This window comes from Pan troglodytes, chromosome 10 (assembly GCF_028858775.2).
Source record: "Pan troglodytes isolate AG18354 chromosome 10, NHGRI_mPanTro3-v2.0_pri, whole genome shotgun sequence".
NCBI lineage: Eukaryota > Metazoa > Chordata > Mammalia > Primates > Hominidae > Pan > Pan troglodytes.
In genome coordinates, this window is record NC_072408.2 from 45145888 (window position 1) to 45169822 (window position 23935).

General features: G+C 41.9%; 1 protein-coding gene across 17 annotated transcripts in view; it reads right to left on the minus strand.

Moving 5' to 3' along the window:
* Positions 1-23935, minus strand: part of DIP2B (disco interacting protein 2 homolog B) — a 246269-nt gene that overhangs the window by 26186 nt on the left and 196148 nt on the right. For all 17 annotated transcript variants that reach the window (XM_063786675.1, XM_063786674.1, XM_054664234.2 and 14 more), the window contains 8 exons: positions 23296-23432; positions 18238-18318; positions 15784-15911; positions 13883-13997; positions 7835-8036; positions 3663-3772; positions 3446-3526; positions 1070-1193 (listed from right to left, as the gene is read on the minus strand). In XM_063786675.1, the coding sequence (XP_063642745.1) occupies positions 1070-1193; positions 3446-3526; positions 3663-3772; positions 7835-8036; positions 13883-13997; positions 15784-15911; positions 18238-18318; positions 23296-23432 (978 nt within the window). The remainder of the gene's footprint in view (positions 1-1069; positions 1194-3445; positions 3527-3662; positions 3773-7834; positions 8037-13882; positions 13998-15783; positions 15912-18237; positions 18319-23295; positions 23433-23935) is intronic.

Consider the following 23935-nt stretch of genomic DNA (forward strand, 5'->3'; position numbering starts at 1 on the left):
CCTGAGGTCAGGAGTTTGAGACGAGCCTGGCCAACATGGTGAAACCCCAACTCTACTAAAAATACAAAAATTAGCTGGGCGTGGTGGCGTGTGCCTGTGATCCCAGCTACCCAGGAGGCTGAGGCAGGAGAATCACTGGAACCAGGGAGGCGGAGGTTGCAGTGGGTGGCAGAGCAAGGCTCTGTCTCAAAAATAAAATAAAATAAAATAAACAAACAAACAAACAAAAAAACAATCACAGAACAATATGAAGTGTGGGGGGATAACAGGCCAAAGAAAGCTGCATGTATGAGTAGATTAGGTGACAGAAATAATGAAGGGAAAACTCAAATATTTCACCCAGAATTTTGAATCTTTACACCAAACTGTCACCAAATAATTCTGAACCCCTCTTACTATGAAGATGAGGTTGTTAATTAAATCAGAACCTGAAAGTAGCAACAACAGAAGAAGACTAAATCATAATATGAAAACTCACACCCCTTCAAAACTCACACCCCTTCAACAACATCTAAGAAGTCTGATGGCTTTTTATACATCAGCCTTCTAAATATTTTTAAAAAGCTCAGGGCTTCCTCACCTCTCCTTTCTCCATTCTTTTATTTTCCTAGTTAACCGTTCCTGGTTTCTGCAGTTATTCCTCCTGAGTAACATCAATCATAATACGAAAAATGTTCACAGAATTCACGCACAACATTTCTTTGGGGACTGGGTGAAACTGCCCCATTCCTGAACATTCATAGAAACAAAGCATCTGTTTTGAGGGTTTCCAAAAGCCAAGTAGCTGAAGACTTCATTCATTCATTATTTACTGAGTGCCTTTTATGTGCCAGGCACTAATAGAAATCTAAGGGTGCAAAAACAGACATGGTCCCAGGAGAGCCACTGTACTGCACAACTTGGGGGGTGAGGATTGGTTCCCACTTCGGCCTGTGTGCATGGTCTTCTAAGTGTTGGGAAGTACACTGCCTGCAAGTCATAGAGAGTGGCTCTGAGGGCCTATCCTCTTATAATTTGTAGTCAGTCTAGTATTGGAGCTTAAAGTCTAGTCTGCCAATCCAATGCTTACCAGGTGGATAGAGCAACACCACATTATCTCCTGCATTTAGATGTCCCTTATCACCAAGAACAGATGCAATCCTCTCTGCTCGCTTATGAAGCTGAAGGCAGCTGGCTGTGCATACAGTGGTTCCCTTTAAACAACAGAAAGGATAAGCGGGTCAAAGCTCAGAAAGGAAATAAACAGTAATAAGCACAGCCAATTCAACATCATACCTGAAAGGCTTGTGCCTTTGTAGATTATCCTTAGCAAGTTATCAATTCTAGTGAAAATTCCCTTAGCATCAAAGACATGTGTGGGGCTGGACAGGGTGGCTCAAACCTGTAACGCTAGCACTTTGGGAGGATGAGGTGGGAGCACTGCTTGAGCCCAGGAGTTCAAGACAAGCCTGGGCAACACAGCAAGATCTCCTCTCCACTAAAAATACAAAAAAAAAAAAAAAAAAAAAAAATCAGTCAGGTGTGGTGGTGGCACATGCCTGTAGTCCCAGCTACTCAAGAGGCAGAAGTGGAAGGATCACTTGAGCCAATGCCTGGGCGACAGAGCAAGATTCTGTCTCAAAAAAAAAATAATAATAATAAAATAAAATAAAACAAAAAGACATGTATGGGATGCTTTTTCTTTCTTTTTTTGTTCTGACATGGTCTTGCTGTTGCCCAAGCTGCAGTGCAGTGATGTAATCACAGCTCACTGCAGCTTGCAGCCTCAAACTCCTGGGTTCAAGCCATCCTCCTGCCTCATCCTTTCAAGAAGCTGGGATTATAGGCATGAGCCACCGTGCCTGGCTGACATTTTTAAATGAAATATGAGAACCCTAATGAATCTGTGGGCTTGAAAAGAAGCTCACTTCATGCAGAGGTGGAACAAGAAAGTCCCCAAATTTTCTGTCATAAAAGTAATGGTTCTTAAGATTTTTAATGACTTTTCAATAAGATGCACAACATATTCCTCTCATTAAGTTCTATTATTGCATAAATTCTCAAAAAAAAAAATCAGATTCCAGGGGGATGGAGGAGATGGGTATACTTTGGATAAGTCCCCTAAGAGATCCAATAGGCACTTCCAGTCTTCCCCTGCTGGGGAGAAATACCACTATCCACATGGTCACAGACTTTGAGCCTGTGACTCAGACATCAACACAAAAATTCAGCTGACTCCCACAGAATGCATAACTTTAAAATACAATATATAGGCCGGGCACAGTGCCTCAAGCCTATAATCCTAGCACTTTGGGAGGCCAAGGCAGGTGGATCCTGAGGTCAGGAGTTCGAGACTAGCCTGACCAACATGTGAAACCCCGTCTCTGATAAAAATATAAAAATCAGCTGGGCCTGGTGGTGGGCACCTGTAATCCCAGCTACTCGGGACGCTGAGGCAGGAGAATCGCTTGAACCCAGGAGGCAGAGGTTGCACTGAGCTGAGATGGCACCACTGCACTCCAGCCCAGGTGACAGAGCAAGACTCCATCTCAAAAAAATACATATATATATATTTTTTTCTTTATATATATTTATATATTATAATGTAATATATATTATTATATTTAATATAATATATATATTTTTTCTTTTTTTATTTTTGAGACAGGGTCTTGCTCTGTCGCCCAGGCTGGAGTGCAATGGTGCATTCTCGGCTCACTGCAACCTCCGCCTCCCGGGTTCAAGCAATTTTCCTGCCTCAGCCTCCCGAGTAGCTGGGATTACAGGTGCCCGCCACCACGCCCAGCTGATTTTTATATTTTTAGTAGAGACAGCGTTTCACATGTTGGTCAGGCTAGTCTTGAACTCCTGACCTCAAGTGATCCACCCGCCTTGGCCTCCCAAAGTGTTGGGATTACAGGTGTGAGCCACTGTGCCCAGTCCTAAAATACAGTATTATAACGAACCATCCATCAGAAACCAGTAGTTAAATGTGCTCTTTGAGTAATTTTTAATTTGCTTTTTATCTGTTAGCAATAAATCATTTAATTATGTACCAGAAATAACTTAGGGTTTTTAAAATGCTGGTCTAAGGTCATTTTCTTCCTGGCAGAAATCAAATAATTAAAAGTCCCACTGGGTAAAAAAACTGTATGACATAACACATTGTGAACATCTGTGTATCTATGTAATTGCATTGTTGGCTCCATTTCTCCTATCAGAACTGAATAAAGAAGACGTGATTGTACCATAAGAAAAGAAAGTATTACATAGCACTCCAGGAGGTCTCAGTCCAATCTTAAAGTGATTGCACAGTTTACCCTCATATGCCAAAGCAAGGAGAAAGCCATTAACTCCTTCTTCAGAGATGGCAACAGAAATTTTCTGATGAAAGAAAGAGATCAAGAGTGCCTAAGACGGTCCTATAGTAGTCAGCTGATTAGATTTACCATTGAATTTTTAATACCTTGGCATTTAACAGCATGAAGAGTACATGGTCAGGAGTTGCCTGGGCTCGCCACTGTAGGATCTCTGCCAGAAACTGGTGCTGAAGTCATAAACCAGAAAAAGGACTCAGGGTCAGCAACTTATAACAAGTCATATAATGCATCCCCCAGCTGCTACCTGCAGTAAGTTCTGTCCTTGACTTGACTGTAAGAAGGTAACACTTCAGGAACACTTACCTTCCTCACCAAATCATTCTCTTCTATTTGTCCCAGATCCCTTCCAGCAGCTTGTGCTATACGTTTTCCAGCAACCAGATTCCCAACCATCACGGAAGCAGGGCCTACACCTGTAAATAAATGCAAAACCCAACTCACTGGAGATGGCGATTCCAACTAAGTATCCAGAGCATTTCCAGACTGACCAAAACTGGTTCAAATATTCATCCAACAATACTGCCTGAACACTCTTCTAGGCACTGGGAACCCAGGAGCAAATAGGGCAAAGAGCCTGCATTCTGAAGAAGGGTAACCAAGAAATACATACACAAATAAATACACATAAATAGTGCAAAGTACTGGAAAACAAACAAACAAACAAGCAAGAAAACAGGAGGGACAGGGATTGGGGTGGAGGGAAGGAGGCAGCTATTCTAGTTTGGGGTATACAGGAATTTTTCACTCTGAGGAGGTGATAGCTGGTTGCACAGGTTCCTACTAATATTTTAATCTTCTCCAATCATAATAGAACCCTAAAAGAGGGCTTAACAATAAAGAATATCTGGCCTGGAAAGAAATTTGTCATCTACAAGGCCTGAGGGAGTTTATCTAGAATATTAAATTTGTTCAATTAAAAGTGAATAATGGACAGGAATGGTGGCTCATGCCTGTAATCCCAGCACTTTGGGAGGGCAAGGCGGGAGGATCACAAGGTCAAGAGATGGAGACCATCCTGGCCAACATGGTGAAATCCCTTCTCTACTAAAAATACAAAAATGAGCTGGGCGTGGTGGTACACACCTGTAGTCCCAGCTACTCGGGAGGGTGAGGCAGGAGAATCGCTTGAACCCAGGAGGTGGAGGTTGCAGTGAGCCGAAATCGTGCCACTGCACTCCAGTATGGCGACAGAGCGAGACTACATCTCAAAAAAAAAAAAAAAAAAAAAAGTGAATAATGGCCAGGAACGGTGGCTCATGCCTGTAATCACAGCACTTTGGGAGGCCGAGGCGGACAGATCACTTGAGCCGAGGAGTTTGTGACCAGCCTGGGCAACATGGCAAAACCCTGTCTCTACAAATACAAAAATATTAGCCTGGTATGGTGGTAGACATCTTTAGTCCAGGCTACTTGGGAGGCTGAGGTGGGAGGATCATTTGTGCCAGAGTTCAAAGCTGCAGGCCAGGCGTGGTGGCTCACGCCTATAATCCCAGTACTTTGGGAGGCCGAGGCGGGCAGATCACGAGGTCAGGAGACCGAGACCATCCCAGCTAACGCGGTGAAACCCTGTCTCTACTAAAAATACAAAAAAAAATTAGCCGGGCATGGTGGCGGGCGCCTGTAGTCCCAGCTGCTTGGGAGGCTGAGGCAGGAGAATGGCATCAACCCAGGAGGCGAAGCTTGCAGTGAGCCGAGATTGCGCCACTGCACTCCAGCCTGGGCGACAGTGCGAGACTCCATCTCAAAAAAAAAAAAAAAAAAAGCTGCAGTGAGCTGAGATCATGCCACCGCACTCCAGCCTGGGCAACAGTGTTAAGACCCTGTCTCAAAAAACAAAAACAAACAAACAAAAAACTCAGGGAAAAAAATGTCAGCAAGGCCAGGTGTGGTGGCTTGCTCCTGTAATCCTACCAGTTTGGGAGGCAGAGGGGGGCAGATCATTTGAGGACAGGAGTTTGACACCAGCCTGGCCAACATGGCAAAACCCCATCTCTACTAAAAATACAAAAATTAGCTGGGCGTATTAGCTCACACCTGTAATCCCAGGTACTCAAGTGGTTGGATCCTGGGTGGCAGAGGTTGCAGTGAGCCAGATCACGCTACTGTACTCCAGCCTGGGCAACAGAGCAAACTCTGTCTCAAAAAAAAAAAGCAACAATTGGTAAATCTAGGATAGGCTACATGGGTGTTCCTCACTATACTATTCGTCTAACTTTTCCATAGGTTCGACACTTCAAAATAAACGGGGGAGCCCACTCCCTCTCTAGAAAAAAGTGCTAGGTCACTCTCTTCATGGTCATCCGCCTCATGGAACTAAGAAGATGGCAAAAAGATGATAAAACAAAGCTTATTGCCAGCTAGCTTTTAAATAGGCTGATGCTATACTGGATTAATATTAAAAATCTTTCATTCTATCAAAATCTGTTGATCCTGAATATACTGAAACAGATGAAACAAAATCACTTAAATCATATAATCAATTTTCAAAGGGTAAATATTTGGGGAAGCTGGGTAAAGGGTGTAAGGAAAATCTTTGTACCATGTGCCAACTTTTTGTTTTGTTTTTTGAGACAGAGTCTCGCTCAGTCGCCCAGGCTGGAGTGCAGTGGCACAATCTTGGCTCACTGCAAGCTCCGCCTCCCGGGTTCACGCCATTCTCCTGCCTCAGCCTCCCGACATGTAGCAACTTTTTTGTGTGAAATTATTTCAAAATGTAAAGTTTAAAAAATTTAAAAATAAAACAGAAAACTCAAAAAAGATAAAGTATTCCAATTGGTGAACAGTTTTAGTCTACAAAGTGTCTACTACAATTTTAAGTAAATATGCAATATTCCTCCCTAAGAAACTTCATGACAAATTATAGATATATCATGTTGGAGACAGTCTTTTAATACAGGCAGGGACTCAGAGTGTATTTATGTAAACTGTGCATTCCGGGATTTACATTATAAAATTAATAAAGGCATGACATTTTAAAAAGTGAATTTTGCAGTAGTTTAAAACAATAAAACTAATTCAGCAGCAGTTCCTGGATGTTCTTCTGTGTGCATTTCGTGAGTCTATGGGTCTGTGGGTCACAGAGAATGAAAGATACTGAAAGCAGTAACTCCAGGAAGCTAATTGCAGACACTGCTGTACCTGTAAATATGCCTTCTGATTTTCCAATAAAATTCTGTAAACGTCTTATGGCAAAAACTGCTAGTTATCAATTCCAGTATCCTATTCTTCTTCCTTAATAACAGAACCCCCAGTTTTTAGCTGGACACATGCCTGGAATAAAGACTATATTCTTTAGTGTGGGAGGATAATAAGTAAGAGGAAGTTATAGGTGCAATTTCTAGAAAATATGTTAAAGGGAAGAGTATCCTTTCTTTACCTTTTCCTCCTACCTGCTGGCTGGGATGTAGAGGTTGGGGAGCCTAATGAGCCCTGGGGCAGTTGCTAATGATGGCTGTGGCCGATTATTTTATTTTCCCACAATCCTTCCTTTCTTTCTTGTCCTAGTTATGGCTGGATGGGATAAGTATACTTCATGGTCTGACTTGTTTAGGACAATGAAATGTTAGGACATGTGACACAAACAGAAGCTTTAAATATGCTCATGTGGCTTGGCTTGCTTTGTTGCTTCTGCCATCTGCCTTGAAAAAAATACGGCCCAGGTAGCTGCTGGTCCCATGATGAGGAGACACATGGAACAGCTCTGAAGCTAACCTAAGCCTGGAGCCAAGTCAAGTCCAGTGGATCCCAGCCAAGCCAAGCAGATCCACATTCCATGAGTAAAAAGTAAATGCTTGCTACTTCAAGGCACTGAGTTTTAGGGTTATTTGTTCTGCAGCGTATCTATGACAAGAGTTGACAGACAAAACACCAGAGCAAAAAGATGGGAAGCTAGAAGAACATGATTGAGGAGTGACTATCCTAGCTTTTGGACTACCTAGCTCTGAACTTTTTTTACCTGACAAAAATATGCTTGTTTCTTGCCTGAGCTGCAATTTATGTTTTTCTGCAACTTGCAGCCAAGACTAGTCCTAACAAACACATTCTTTCTTTCTACAATAGCTCCAAAAGCATCTCAAGGATATCTTTGCCTCCGGGCTGCCTTAACACAACTTTTCCATCTTCCCTTTCTTTTTTGTTGAGACAGGGTCTGGTTCTGTCGCCCAGATTAGAGTGCAATGGCGCAATCTCGGTTTACTGCAACCTCCCAGGCTCAAGCCATCCTCTGTCAGCTTCTGAAGTAGCTGAGACTACAGGTGTGCACCACCGGGCCTGGCTAATTTTTTCCATTTTTTTTTGTAGAGACAGGATTTTACCATGTTGCCCAGGCTGTTTTCGAACTCCTGGGCTCACACGATCCTCCCACCTTGGCCTCCCAAAGTCTTTGTAAACTAATTGTAGAGAAAGAATCACACGGAGAGAACCCAGCTTCTTGAAGTTGGAATTTTAGTGCCAGGTCTTGGAAGCCAGCATATTACCTGGTTGTTTTTGCCGGGGCTTTGGCAAGTTTGTCACACATGTATGGGGGCACATGAGGATGTTGCAAGGATGCAGTGATCCCTCCAGAAAGAGCTGTTTCGTCTGAGATATATGGATTCCTCCTAGCGGAGTTTTTGGCAATGTATTGGCTGGCACCAGAGCAAGACAATAAACCCCCACTTGATGAATGCTATCGATCGCCTAGAAAAATACAAACAAAAATACTCAGTGAGATCACTTCTATTACATTTGACATATTCCTGGTATAATCCATTATTTTACTCTACAATTTTTCTTACTCTACCCATTCTAGATCTAGAATCTGGCAGATCACTAAGATTCCATATATCTAGAGATTTAAAGATAATCATTAAGATAATACACATCTTTCAGCTGTGGCAGAGATTAAAAGAAAAGAGGTAAGATACAATCTAAATGGACAAAGGTGGATATTGACTTGCAACTCAGTATGTTCTCTTTTTAAGTTTTTATTCTTTTTAGAGACAGGGTCTCATTCTGTCAGCTGGGGTGGAATGCAACGGCACAAGCCATGACAGCCCCAAATTCCTAAGCTCAAGTGATCCTCCTGCCTCAACCTCCCAAGAAGCTGGGACTACAGGGATGCACCACTGCGTCTGGCTAATTTAAAATAATTTTTTTCTTTTCTTTTTTTTAATTTTAAGGTTTTTGGAGAGATGGGGTCTCACTGTGCTGCCTAGGCTGGTCTTGAACTCATGGCCTCAAGTGATGCTCCCACCTTGGCCTCCCAAAGTGCTGAGATTACTGTCATAAGCCACCATGCCCAGCCAATATGTTCTCTCTTAAGTGAGAATGTCAAAAACCTAGAAATTTGTTTTGGTTCTTTTAATCTTTTAGCTATCAGCCACAAAGCCTAATTAAACAGAAGTAAGGTATTTTTATTATGAACACAACAGCAGCTCTCTAAAGAAGCCCCCACTTAAGTGATTCACCATGTTACCATGCATCTCCTCTGAAAAACATCTGGGGTGAGGCCCATAGCACACCGAGCATGGGAGGCCACAAGCTACCCTGAGCGTACCTGTGCTCGCAGCCATGTAACTGCATGTTTGCTTAAAGTCAGCTGTGTTCCTACACTGTTTGACAGCTGTTCTTGTTGTTTTCACATAATGTAATTAAATATTATGTTAACTGACAAAATACAAATGCAAAAACACAGAAGGAGTTATGCTTTGGAAAGACACACTAAAAGTTAGCTCCTAAAAAACTTCTGTTCATAGGTCAGGCAAGTTAATCCTAAAAGTGAAGATACCCATTCAAGTCATTTTTCAAATACCCACATTCTGGTGCTAACTTACAGAAAATAAAACCAGGCCGGGTATGGTGACTCAAGTCTGTAATCTCAGCACTTTGGGAGGCCAAGGTGAGAAGATAGCTTGAGTTCAGGAATTTGAGAACAGCCTGGGCAACATGGCAAAACCCCATCTCTATATTTTAATTTTTAAAAAAATTTAAAAAGAAAAACCAGAAACTGAAGACAATGTATTTTGATATAGTTTATAGAAGTAAGCTGACCTGGACTTCAGGTTGGTATATTCGTAATCACACTTCTCTACATCAAAGGAATACATACTTGGATATTTTCTATTAAAATTTAATACTTGAAGAATTTCTCATTTTTATGAAACCAATCAACTTTATTTTATTTTTTTGAGACAGAGTCTTGCATTGTCACCCAAGCTGGAGTCCGATGGCGTGATCTCAGCTCACTGCAACCTCCGCCTCCTGGGTTCAAGCAATTCTCCTGCCTCAGCCTCCGGAGTAGCTGAGATTACAGGTGCCCACCACCAAGCCCGGCTAATTTTTTGTATTTTTATTAGAGACGGGGTTTCACTATGTTGGCCAGGCTGGTCTCGAACTCCTGACCTCGTGATCCACCTGCCTCGGCCTCCCAAAGTGCTGGGATTACAGGTGTGAGCCACCGTGCCCAGCCCTTTTTTGTTTGTTTGTTTTTTTAAGATGGAGTCTCGCTTTTTCTCCCAGGCTGAAGTGCAGTGGCACAATCTCGGGTCACCACAACCTCCACCTCCCGGGTTCAAGCAATTTTCCTGCCTCAGCCTCCCAAGTAGCTGGGATTACAGGTGTGTGCCACCGCATCTGGCTAATTTTTGTATTTTTAGTAGAGACAGGGTTTTACCATGTTGGCCAGGCTGGTCTTGAACTCCTGACCTCAAGTGATCTGCCCGCCTTGGCTTCCCAAAGTGCTGGGATTACAGACATGAGCCATCATGCCTGGCTAAAACTGACCAACTGTTAATACTAGTTAGGAGGTTTCTACTGTATTACCCATAGGTCTTATTGAACAAGAGATACAATCTTAGAAGTAGAATGGACCCACAGTTATAAAGGTCAAACCTAAAAAAAGGACAAGGCTGTATGTATGTATGTATGAATGACAGGGTCTTGCTCTGACACCCAGGCTGGAGTGCAATGGTATGACTACAGCTCACTATAACCTCAAATTGCTGGGCTCAAGTGATCCTCCCACCCCAGCCTCTCAAGTAAGTGGGACCACAGGCAGTGGCGTCCAGCTAATTTATTTATTCATTTGTTTATTCTTTGTAGAGCAAAGGGTCTTGCTCTGTTGTCCCAGGCTGGTCTTGAACTCAAGTGACCCTCAGCTTCCCAAATTGTTGGGACTAGAAGCATGAGCCACCATGCATGGCCAAGGCCTTTTATTAAAACAATTTAAGGAGCCAGGTGCAGTGACTCACGCCTGTAATCCCAGCACTTTGGGAGGCCAAGGTGGGTGGATCTCCTGAGGTCAGGAGTTTGAGACCAGCCTGGCCAGCGTGGTGAAACCCCGTCTACTAAAAATACAAAAATTAGCTGGGTGTGGTGGCGAGTGCCCGTAATCCCAGCTACTTGGAAGGCTGAGGCAGGAGAATTGCTTGAACCCGGGAGGTGGAGGTTGCAGTGAGCCGAGATCGTGCCACTGTACTCCAGCCTGGGAGACAAGAGTGAAACTCCGTCTCAAAAACAAAACAAACAAACAAACAAACAAAAATTTAAAGGGGCAAAAGAATAAACTTGAAAATCACAATCCTCAGACTATCCTACCAACCAATACAGATGACTGGGAAATGGAAAGTCTGGCAGAGTTCCTAAGTTTCTGTGTTTTTTTTAGAATACATGGAAAGTTAGCAAATGTGCTACATGTAGCCTGAATTCCTCATTAAAAACGCATCTGATAAGTCATCTACTAACTGCCTTTCCTTAGAAGGTGCTGAGTTAGGTATTTAGTTTATGTTATACACAGACCTGGAATTCAACAACCTCTGGCCTTTAATCTATTAGAATACATGGCGTCATTTACTGTTCTACTATGGACTCGAATGCTCCGAGCTGGTAAGTTACAAAAACTGCGAAAAGAATGGACTGTTATCTCATGCCCAAATTGGAACCCAAATGACTTTCACAAGAGTTTGGATTAGTAAATTGGCACTGTATTTAATTCCTATAGTTGCTTTCCAGGGAAAAGTAACAAATATCTTGGGAGATGTCAGGTATACTCACTTTTCAATAATAGAAGAAAATGTGTAATTCACCAAATCTTCTACCATTACATGCCCCAAAGTTCATTCTGAACAAAATAAGGTTTCTGACTGAAAATATGATTGGTATGAAAAATATTCTCTTTGCACGTCTGCCCCTTAGCCATCTTTCAGAGATCTGCCCCATTCTACCTTCTTCATAGTCTTTCCTGACTAGTCTATCTTCAGTATATTTTCTTTTCTGATTTTCTACTACAAATAGCCTACACAGTATCAGCTGATAATTCAGAATTACAGACCCTGAGGATAGAAAGAAATATTAAAAGTCATCTAGCAGCCAGGTGACGTGGCTCACATCTATAATCCCAGCACTCTGGGAGGCCGAGGTGGGTGGATCACCTGAGGTCAGGAGTTCGAGACCAGCCTGGCCAACATGGCGAAAATCTGTCTCTACTAAAAATACAAAAAATTAGCTGGGCATGGTGGCGGGTGCCTGTAATTCCAGCTACTTGGGAGTCTGAGACAGGAGAATCGCTTGAACCCAGGAGGCGGAGGTTGCAGTGAGTCAAGATCGTGCCATTGCACTCTACCCTGGGCAACAGGAGAGAAACTCCATCTCAAAAAAAAAAAAAAAAAAAAACAACAAAACAGTCATCTAGCAATACCACCATCTCATGCTTGCATTGTTTCTACAACATTGCTATTAACTAGCAGTTAATAAATTCAAATTCCCCAAGTAGAGAAGTTATAGATCTTGGGAAGACTTCCACTGATACCTAAGTACAGCAAGAACAGGCCACACTTTCTTTGGACCATCCATTTAGCCAACAAATATTTACTGAGCCTACTATGACGTTTGCTAGCATAGCTACCGGGCTCTGGGGATCAAGCCCTGAACAAAAGAGACAAAAAAGTCTTGGCCTTGCCTTATATTACAGTGGATGTAGAAAACAATAAATATACAAGATGTTAAGTGCTAAGTAGAAAAATAAAGAAGAATGAAGGGACAGAGAATGAAAGGGAATATTAATTGAGAGGAAGTGGTCCTCTCTAATTGGAGACTATTCTCACAATCTTTTATTTTTTGAGAGATGGGTTTTTGCTATGTTGCGCAGGTTGGAGTGCAGTAGCTATTCACAGGTGCGACCACAGTGCACTACAGCACTGGCTCAAGTGATCCTCCTACCTCAGCTTTCTGAGTAGCTGGGGCTACTGGTGCCTGTCACAGCACCTGGCTCATTATTACTATTATTATTATTATTATTATTTTGAGCCAGGGTCCTCCTCTGTCACCCAGGCTGAACTGTAGTGGCATGATCATAGCTCACTGCAGTGTTGACCTACTGGGTCAAGTGATCCTCCCACCTCAGCCTTCCAAGTAGCTGGGATCACAGGTGCACACAACTACGCCTCGATAATTTTTTTTTTTTTTTTTTTTTGAGACAGAGTCTTGCTCTGTCGCCCAGGCTGGAGTGCAGTGGCGCGATCTCGGCTCACTGCAAGCTCCGCCTCCTGGGTTCAAGCCATTCTCCTGCCTCAGCCTCCCGAGTAGCTGGGACTACAGATGCCTGCCACCACGCCAATTTTTTTTTTTTTTTTTTGTATTTTTAGTAGAGACGGGGTTTCACCGTGTTAGCCAGGATGGTCTCAAACTCCTGACCTCGTGATCCGCCCATCTCGGCCTCCCAAAGTGCTGGGATTACAGGCGTGAGCCACTGCGCCTGGCCTATGCCTGGATAATTTAGAAAAAAATTTTTGGTAAAGATGGATAATAACAATCACCATCATTATTTACTGAGTGCAGGTACTATATACTTCAATTAATTACCTCATTTAATCCTTCCAATAGCTCTATAAAACAGATAATTTTATCCTACTTTGCAGGTTAGGAAATAAACTCAGTGAGGTTAAATGACTTGCCTAAGGGCACATATCTGGTAAGAAGTGGAGCTGGGATTCCAAGTCTATGATTCTAAGTGAAGACTAGGCTCTTGTCATCACTCTAGCCTGCTCCCCACCACAGACATATTGCTTAGACTGTGCCCAAAGCATTCTCCTTCCCTCATGGTTTATCTCACCTAGCATCTCTAGCCCCACAGGAAAGCTCCTTCAGAGTAAAGCTAATAGCTGTATTTTCTTGGATCCCTCACACCATCGGCACCACTTATGACACACAGTAAAACTGTGACTGACTGTTGACAAGTGGATTGATTACTGCCAGAGATGTGTTCCACATATGACAGTTAAAACTTTCACTAGTAAACACTCAGGCATGAAAGAATTTGCTGAGGCAAGTCAATTCCATTATTTTTGGCAACCTGAGCAGAAAAATACCATGTGGTCCACAAGGAGAAATGGTATTAATTATCTGATTTTGCTATAGTACCCAGAGTATGTAAGCAATGATTGGCAAGAAAAAGTAAGGTGGCATTACTGGCTGATCGAAGAAAATGAAATGCTTAGGCAGTGGTTGCTGCCACCGCTGACCTGACACAGACCCCAAAGTGTGCTCACCTGCAGCACGCGGCTCATCCACTGGAAACTATCTTCCTCAGAAGCATCAGGTCTTTGTTCCGCAACCACCACAATGCGCTCATCATAAAATACAGACACAGAAAACACAGCAATTCTAAGAGAGACAGATCAAACACATCAGGACTCCCTTCACAACCAGTCCTATTTGCTTTGTTTAACTGGAATTACAGAGAGGAGACAACCCCACCATGCTACCCAAAACGAGTAGCTTAGAAAAGAAAATGTCATAATCATTACTCTCAAAATGAGCATTCATTCATTTAAATAATATGTATTAAGCACAACTGTCATGAATGTTGGGGACATAGTGGTAAATAAGACAAAGTTCTTGTCTTTGTGGCACTTATGTGTTAGAGACAGAACAAACAAATAAATACAGAATAATGCCATGTTGCAATATACAGGGGGTGGAGTGGTGTGTAGGGTGGCGTATTACTGAGGGCAGGGTGGCTGGGGGGCGCCTCCCTGAGGAGCGGACATTGGAGCAGAGACCTGAATGAGGTGAGGACGCGAGCCACGTGAAGATCTGGAGGAAGAGGTTTCCGGGCAGAAGGAACGGAAAGCGAAAAGGTTCTGAGGTAGGGACGAGCTTGGCAGGTTTGAGGAACAGCAAGAAGGCCAGTGTGCCTGGAGCAAAGTGGTGAAGCAGAGACCGGGAGGGAGAGAGGTCAGAGCCAGGCCAGGGCAGATCCCAGTGGACCTGAAAGGCCATGGGAGGGAGGATGAAGTTGGTTCTGAGGGAGGTCTCCGCTCAAATGTCCCCTTACTAGCGAGGCACTCCCAGGACACCTCATAGAAACTGGCAGGCCACCCCCACCCCCATGTGTTTTTCTCCACAGCACTTGTCACTGTCTCACATGTTATCTATTGCCCTGTTTATGTGGTTCCTGTCTGTCTCCCACAACAAGCATGTGAGCTTCACAAGGGCAGAGACTTGGCCTGTTTTGTTCACTGCCACAGCCGAAGCCTCCAGGACAGCGGCACAGTGTTGGCACCCAATGAGTATTTGTTGAATGAATGCATGAAAGAATGGGAAGGCACCGGAGAGCAGAGTCTGCCGGCATGTCTGCCTGACACCCTCCTTCCTTCCTTCCACACACATTCACCCAACACCTACCAGGTGTCCGGCACTACTGATTGCTGGGATATGACTGTGACCAAAGGCAGATCTAGTGCCCCATGGACTTTACATCTCATAGGAAGCCACACCACTACAAAAAAAACTATACATTTCAGAAACTGTTTCACTAATTTTTTGTACTTCTTAAACTAAAGGGACACTAAGTTTGCCTTAAAGAGATACATCTATGATTGCAAATTGCTGAACAGGACATCAACTACTCAAATATGTAGCAAATATCTTTTCTTACATTAATAAGCAAAGAAAAAAGATATCTAATTGACTTTGTCCATGGAATTTGAAATTATGCACTATGTCAATCCCCACATTAAAACGGTATAATTTAACTAGAAACAAGAGAAACAATTCTTAGATGTAAATGCCTACAGAGTAGCATCTATATCAGTTAGTCTGAATGGCACTACTTTTGCACTGAAGAAATGCAGGAAGTTAATGTTTTAGAATTCTCCTCAGTCCTCAGGATTCAACAATGGTAATATGTTAAATCTGAAGTAAAGGATATAGTTGCATCTTAATTCTCTTAGTTACAGCTGAAGCACCAGATGTTGTGAAATATATATTAAAAGCCAGGCTAAGAAGAAGAAGAAGAAGAAAAAAAAAAGCCAGGCTTATGCAATGCTTAACAAAAACAATCTGATCACTTGGAAAGAGAACCTACAAAATACAACTGAAATCACCATGTGAAGATCTATTTAGATTCCATTAAAAGGTGCTAACATTTGAATTTTGTACTACTCACCTTCCTCTATAAACAGTCTTTATTGATTCTACAGCCAATCCAGTAGCAACAATATCATCAGCATTATGTCTTCGACCACTAACCATCAGTAAGCCATCCATTTTCCCAACCACGAACACCAAACTACCCTGAAAGGTAATGATGATTTCCCTTGATTTCCATGATTTAAATAGTAAAACAGACATCTTTTAACTTCCTGCCTTTAAATAAATCTCATTTAAAAAGTATTAAAAACACAACTGCCATATTTTATGGATTCTAGAGAAAGCATTTCACACCCTGACATCTCTGAAATCAGTTGGGAAAAGAAAGAGTGGCATCTTACAGCCAATGAAGTCTCACAGGATACCTAAGAAGGGAATTTACTCATATTTATTTTAGGGAGGAACTTCATTAAGAAAGCAACTAGGAATCCACCCAAGCATAGCTGATTTTCCCAGCCATGATTTATGTGTTAGTCTGCTTATGTTTCTATTCAGAGGATACAGAGGAAGAAAAATGTATTCATTTACTATTGGAATTAGGAGGAGATTAAAACAGTTTAAATAGGAGAATGACCATCTCAGGTTGGTAAGGGTAATGCTGTTTCCATCTGGCAGGATTAGAAATAGGCTAAGAAAGAAAGGTCTAAGGAATGCTGTAGGTGCCTTTCTTTTCCAATAAGAAAACAAAGCAGCAGGGAACTGCTATGAAATCCCCAAAAGCATCACTGCATAAATAATCTTCCCAGACTCATTTGCAGCAAATTACCTTTTCTCATTCATTACAGAATTTCTAAATTTCTTAGTCCATTTACACACATTCACCTACCTAGTAGTTATTTCCATGTGAATGTCACTCACTGATTTACTAAGCACAATGTAGTGCCCTACACAGTGACTGGGCCATGTAAGACATAACCCATATCCTCAACAAGCTACTGGTTCAACCCGTATGTCAGGAAAAAAGCAGCCATTTCCAACAAAGGCTGAAAAGCTACAGTGTTGGTAAGAGAATGAGACAGTCACTGTCATTCCTTCAATGTCCATTTCTCCATTTCGTTCACAGTAGGATAATTTTTAGCTGGGCATGGCTGACCAAAATAAAGATTGCATTCCAGTCTCCCTTGAATCTAGGTGTGGCTGCAGGACTAGTTCAGACCAATAAGTGAAAGTGTTGCACAGCAGCTTCAAGGAATCTTCCTTTGAAGAAGAGGACTGCACCTTTCCCTGTTTCTTGGAATACAGATGAAAGGCTTGGAGCTCCATTTTGGACATCAATCATGGAGCTGTAAGCTAAAAGGAGGTGGGTCTTTGAGAATTTCCTGGTGCTAAGTGAAAAAGTCAAGACAAAGGTATAGAGTTGATTCTCCTAGATCTATGTCCTCACCCACCCTGCCCCTCCATAAATGGCAAGGAAGAAATAAAATAAAATTAGATCTCTTATATGACTGAAGATGTTAAGTGGAAAAGAAGACAGGGTAGGAGGTAATTAGAGCTGAATGGAGGAATATGGGCTTAGCTAGGAATAATGACTATTAATTACAAAATAAAATCCTACTTCCCATGATATCACGCAAAGCCCCTCCATGACCTAGATCTCTGCCATCCTCTGGCTCATCAAGTTCACTGTGAGCTCTTTGAGAACAGGCTTTTAATGTCCTGATTGTCTCTAATCTTGTACCTATAAATACTGTGTTCTGAATAACAAACTGTTTTTTTTTGGTTTTTTTTTTGTTTGTTTTTTGAAATGAAGTCTCGCTCTGTTGCCCAGGCTGGAGCATAGTGGCGTGATCTCCACCTCCTGGGTTGAAGCGATTCTCCTGCCTCAGCCTCCCAAGTAGCTGGAATTACAGGTACATGCTACCACACCCAGCTAATTTTTGTATTTTTAGTAGACACAGAGTTTTGCCATGTTGGCCAGGCTGGTCTCGAACTCCTGACCTCAGGTGATCCGCCCACCTCGGCCTCCCAAAGTGCTGGGATTACAGGCATGAGCCACCACACCCGGCCCAAACTGTTTTCACTCAAAGGATTCACTATTACACATCACATAGTGCCAATCATTTACATGAAAATGCTCTGTATACTATGTATTATAGTTTGTCTTTGCTACTGAAGATAACTTTTTCCAGCACTCTTCTAACTTATTGCAACATATTAATCAAATCAGAGCGAGATAGTGAGAATAAGTGAAAAGAGTTCTTAAAATAAAAAAAGTCTCATCATGTCTTCTGATCTCAGCGGGGGAAAAAAGAAAATAAAAAATGTCTTAGTTTGAAGGAGTCAAATGAACTTGAGTAGTGGAAATGATAAACACTAACTCATTTTATGACATCCTTACAAGAACTGCTTTAAATATAAGTGAAGTGGTTCTGTAACACTCTTGGACTAATCAGAATTTGTTCTGTTCTGTGAATTAAAGTCCAAATATTTGGATCAAACGTAACAAAATCAACATGAAAGCATCACTTACCGGCCCTACAAACCCCAGCAATCCTGATCGGATGAATGGCACATCCCCAACAGGAGAGCCTGCAGAATTCAATGGAATTACCTAAGAGACAAAATGAAGTAAGTGAAAAACTTTGCTTTTTCTTAGAAAGTATATGTGATTTTTAAAAAGTTTTATTAAAATACATGCTCAGTGAAAAAATAATGTAATAGTGAATCCAGTAATTCCATCCCTTTAGAGATAAGAAATAATTACAATTTATTGTTTATCTCTCTAGACTTTTAAGAAGATACATATATATAAATATATATATAAAACATATTTAAAAAGTATATATAAATAAATGTGCTGAGTTTTTTTTTTTTCAAACAGATATTATACTTTTTGCAACTTGCTTTTCCATGAAATATATCTCAGATACCCTTCCAAGTTAGTAAGAGTTGACTTAGCCCACTTAGCCACTCCATGGGGGACAGGACAGCATAGTCGTTGGTGTCAATTCAATTTCTGGCTCTGCCACTTACTAGTAACATAGACTTTAGGCAAGTGCCTGGATTTTTATGAGCCTCTGTTTTGCAGCCACTTAATGGAGTACTCTGTGCCTCTCACAGGCTTGGAGTAAAGATTAAGGAATGCAAAAAGATTTGCAGAAACAAGTATGGTATCTGACCCAGAATCAGTATTCAGGAAATTGTAGCTATTAGAATGTAACCAGTCTTTTATTACAGCTGGATAGGCCATTATAATTTTTCACTATTATAAAGGTGCTTTAATGAATATTGCTGTATTCATTTATACATCTGTACAAAAGGCATGAGTCTTTTCAATTTTAATTGGCTGGCCTATAAAACTGTTGTATCCATTTACACTCATTAATACCATACTAGAATGTCTGGTTTTTCCCATGTTCTGGCTAATACTATGTGCTATCCATTTTTCCAAACTTTGCCAATCTGGTACCGAAAAATATATCCCATTGTTAATTTATTAAAAAAAAAAATTTTTTTTTTAAATGAGATATAGTCTCACTTTGTTGCCCAGGCTGGAGTGCAATGGTGCAATCATAATTCACTGCAGCCTCAAACTCCTAGGCTCAAACAATCCTCCCACCTCAGCCTCCCAAGGAGCTGGGAGTACAGGTGCGGGTTACCACGCCTGGCTAATTTTTAATTCGTTTGTAGAGATGGGTCTCGCTACATTGTCCAGAGGTATTGAACTCCTAACCTCAAACAATTCTCCTGCCTTGGCTTCCCAAAGTGTTGGGATTACAGGAGTGAGCCACCATACTCAGACTTAAAAAAATTTTTTTAAATTCAAGACAGTAGACATTAATCCCATTATTGCTTTAATTGCATTTTATAAGTAATATGTCTGAATTTCTTTTCCTTTATTTGCTGGGCATTTGTATTTCTTTTGTGAGTAGCCTATTCATGTCTCTTACCTATTTTTTCTACCTGATAGCTGCTCCCCACCCCTCCTTTTTTTTTTTTTTTTTTTTTTTTTTTTTTTTTTTTTTTTTTTTTAAGAGATGAGGTCTCACTATGTTGCCCAGGCTGGAATGCAGTGGCTAGTCACAGGCGTAACAATGGTTCAGTACAGCCTTGAACTCCTCGGCCCATGTGATCCCCCGTGTCGCACTCCAGAATAGCTGGGACTACAGGTGTGAACCACAGCACCCGGATAATTTTTTTTTTAAGACAGAGTTTTTTGCTCTGTTGCTCAGGCTGGAGTGCAATGGCACAATCTCGACTCACTGCAACCTCCGCCTCCCGGGTTCCAGCGATTCTCCTGCCTCAGCCTCCTGAGTAGCTGGGATTACAGGTGCCTGCCACCACAGCCAGCTAAGTTTTGTATTTTTAGTACACAAGGTTTCACCATGTTGGCCAGGCTGGTCTTGAACTCTTTTTGTTTTTGAGACAGAGTCTCGCTCTGTCGCCCAGGCTGGAGTGCAGTGGCACAATCTTGGCTCACTGCAAGTTTCACCTCCCGGGTTCAAGCCGTTCTCCTGTGTCAGCCTCCCGAGTAGCTGGGACTACAGGCGCCCGCCACCATGCCTGGCTAATTTTTTGTATTTTTAGTAGAGACGGGGTTTCACCATTCACAGGATGGTCTCGATCTCCTGACCTCATGATCCGCCTGCCTCGGCCTCCCAAAGTGCTGGGATTACAGGTGTGAGCCATCGTGCCCAGCTGGTCTTGAACTCTTGACCTCAGGTGATCCACCCACCTCAGCCTCTCAAAGTGCTAGGATCACAGGCATGAGCAACTGCTCCCAGCCTCATCTGGATAATTTTTAAGATTTATTTTTTATATAAAATAATAATTATAACAACACTAAATGCTTATCAGTACCAGGCACAGGTTTACTTGCTTTACAGTTAATCCTCAAATTAATCCTATAGAAACAGCATTAGTATTTCCATTTTACAGATGAAGTGAGTTTCACTTGCCTCAAATAGCTAGCACATGGGAGTGATGGAAAATCAACTGTTGTCATACATGTCACAAAAGTTTTTCTCCCTGGTAGCATTATCTATAAAATATTTTTATTTTCTGACTAGTCAATACTAGATCTTGACCTGGTGTGGTGGCTCACGCCTGTAATCCCAGCACTTTGGGAGGCTGAGGAGGGTGGATCACCTGAGGTCAGGAGTTCAAGACCAGCCTGGCCAACACGGTGAAACCCCATCTCTACTAAAAATACAAAAAAACTAGCCAGGCGTGGTGGCAGGCACCTGTAATCCCAGCTACTTGGGAGGCTAAGGCAGGAGAATTGCTTGAACCCGGGAGGCAGAGGTTGCAGTGAGCCGAGATTGCACCACTGCACTCCGCCTGGGCGACAGAGCGAGACCCCACCTAAAAAAAAAACAACAACAACAAAAAAACAAACCACAAAACAAATTTAAAACCTAGATCTTTTCTCCAGTGAAATGTTAACTACATTGGTAAACTCTCTCAGGATTTAAATTTAAGAAGCCAGTAAGAAAAATACTGGGAACTTTAATTTGGAAAACCCAGATACTAGCTTTGTCCTTTTCTGGTACAATTTTTATTCTACTTCACTATCACTAAATTTATAATGCAGATTTTAAATTTTCTTCAACACTATGGACCTAGCAGTTTGGTATTAAGTCTGAGAATTCTGGCTAGTGAACTGCCTCATAGGAAAGGTAATGAAACAAAATATCAGTATCTTCAAACACTGCTTGAGGCTCTTGTTTTTAGTAAGGAAAAGTCAATGAAGAAAAATTACAGGCGCAACAGCTCATGCCTGTAATCTTTGCACTTTGGGAGGCCAAGATGAGAGGATCACCTGAGGCCAGGAGTTGAAGGCTGCAGTGAGCTATGATTGAGCCACCGTATTCCAGCCTGGGTGACAGAAATAAATAGGGTGAGATTTAAATTAGTTACATGTATATACACTCAAGGGAGGTAAATCAATCACCTAGGAAAGTAAACCAAGAGACTGGCAGTAAACACATGCTTGAAGAGCTTATGAATGCCCACTCCTGGCATGGTGAATTGCACACAGCTTTTGAATGCTGGGCAAGAGCACAGTAGTAATAGTTATGAGAAAGACATTTAGTAAGTGATATAAACCATTTTAGGTTGGGTAAACACAAAGATAAGGTTCAGCCCAGGAGCTCTTAGCCCTTTTCAGGTACCACATCATGGAGAGCACAGATATGGTATCACAGAGATGATACTTTCTCTGAAGTTACATCTGTTAGTATGTAATCACATGCACTGATTTCAAATGGGACAGTAGATGCCTGTAACCTTCCATCCTGGGAATCACTAGTCTAGATTATAGAAAAAGAAGCTCAAAGAACTGAAAAATAGGAGTGCTTATATAAGCTCTGTCTTGTGTGAAGAGGGATGTGGCTGCCACCTGAATTTCTCTCGTCCCTAAAATGTATCCTGAGACAGGTTAATTCCAATTATTAAATGTAGACAATTAACCGCCCCTGTTCTGACTTCTAGGTTCACTAGGCAAAGTTTCCATTACAACCTGGCTTCGCATGCAGAAGTGCCTGCAGGAAAACCATGTGCGAGTCTAGCTAGAATGTGCTGGCCCCACAAGAACGTGAGCTCCACAAGGAGTTTTGTTTTGTTTTCTGATGCACCCCAAGCATCTGGAACATTGCCAGACACATTAAAGGTGCTCAAAAAATATCTGTCTGACTGAAAGACTGAATAATATGAGCAACCTGACTCCTGTGAAAGGACAGTCTTCATTTTTAATTAGTAACTGAGCATAATTGGAGTTTACTCTCGAAATTAAATTTTGAATTTACAAAGCTCAAACCATGGCAAATTCACCAGAGTGAATTTTTGTGAGGCCTCTTACCCTTTTTTTTTTGGTTTTGTTGTGTGTGTGTGTGTGTGTGTGTGTGTGTGTGTGTGTGTGTGTGTGTTTGAGACAGGGTCTTGCTCTGTCCCCTAGGCTGGAATGCAGTGGCATGATCATAGCTCACTGCAGCCTTGAACTCCTGGGCTCAAGGGATCCTCCTGCCTCAGCCTTTTGAGTAGCTGGGACCACAGCCATGCACCACCATGTCTGGCTAATTTTTTCAATTTTTTGGTAGAGATGGGATCTTGCTACATTGCCTTGCTACATTGCTACATTGCCTGGTCTCAAACTCCTGGCCTCAGTAGGAGCAATCCTTCCGCCTCAACCTCCAAAGGTGTTGGGATTACAGGCATGAGCTACCATGCCCAGCTCATCTTACCCTTTTAAAAAATCTAACAGATACACAACAGCACTTCCTATATGCCAGATGCTCTTTCTAAGCACTTTATAAAACATTAACTCAATTAGTGCTCACAACAATCCTATGACATAGGTACAATTATTACTCACATTTTAAAGATAAGGAAATTGGGGCACAGGGAGGTTAACCAACTCACCCAAGGTCAACTAGTGACCTAAGTTCAGAATTTGAACTTAGGCAAGTCTAGCTCCAGAGTACACACTCTCAACCACATGTTATGCTATGTCCCATCAACCAGGGGATCTGCCCTCGTAACATCCTGAAATCCCCAAACATTTTCCCTGTGAAATGTTAATATCATGTACCTCAAATGTATTTTTTGTCACACCAGCAAGCCCAAAGTACATCATGCCTCCAGTTTTGGAGCTAACACAGATTTCTCCAATTTCATCTGTTTTGCAGAGCTGGGGAGGTCCATCTGGTTTCACAATGCACATCATCCCTAACGTACAGAAAATACAGGTTAAAGGACAAAGATTCTAGAAAACCTTTGTAAAATAACAGCTTCATCCTGTGAACCCAAGAAAGTCCTGCCTTTACTGAGTGGCATTAAGTAAAAATACCAAACAGGAATGCTAAACATAAACCTGAAACTACATAGGTATATTTGAAATGTAAAGCTTGTAGAGACAGTGACATATTAACGATGAATGCAAAGCCCAAATAAACAGGTTAGATGAATGAGGTGTTACCCTTAGGCAGGTCAAACTCAAACACTCTTGGAAGCAGTATGCTCTAATTTTCTGCCAGTCCCAATGGCTTGGCAATTACAGTGAAAACCAGGTAACTTTAACATCTCTCAGTATTTGGCCTTCCCGGTAAAGAAATGGACTTGAAGCATTCACAACTGGTAAGTCATACAATACTGCTGGAAGGTCAGCATAATCATAATGACTTAACTATTATAGAGGCTCTGAGAAATTAAATGCGTTAAGTACTGAATTA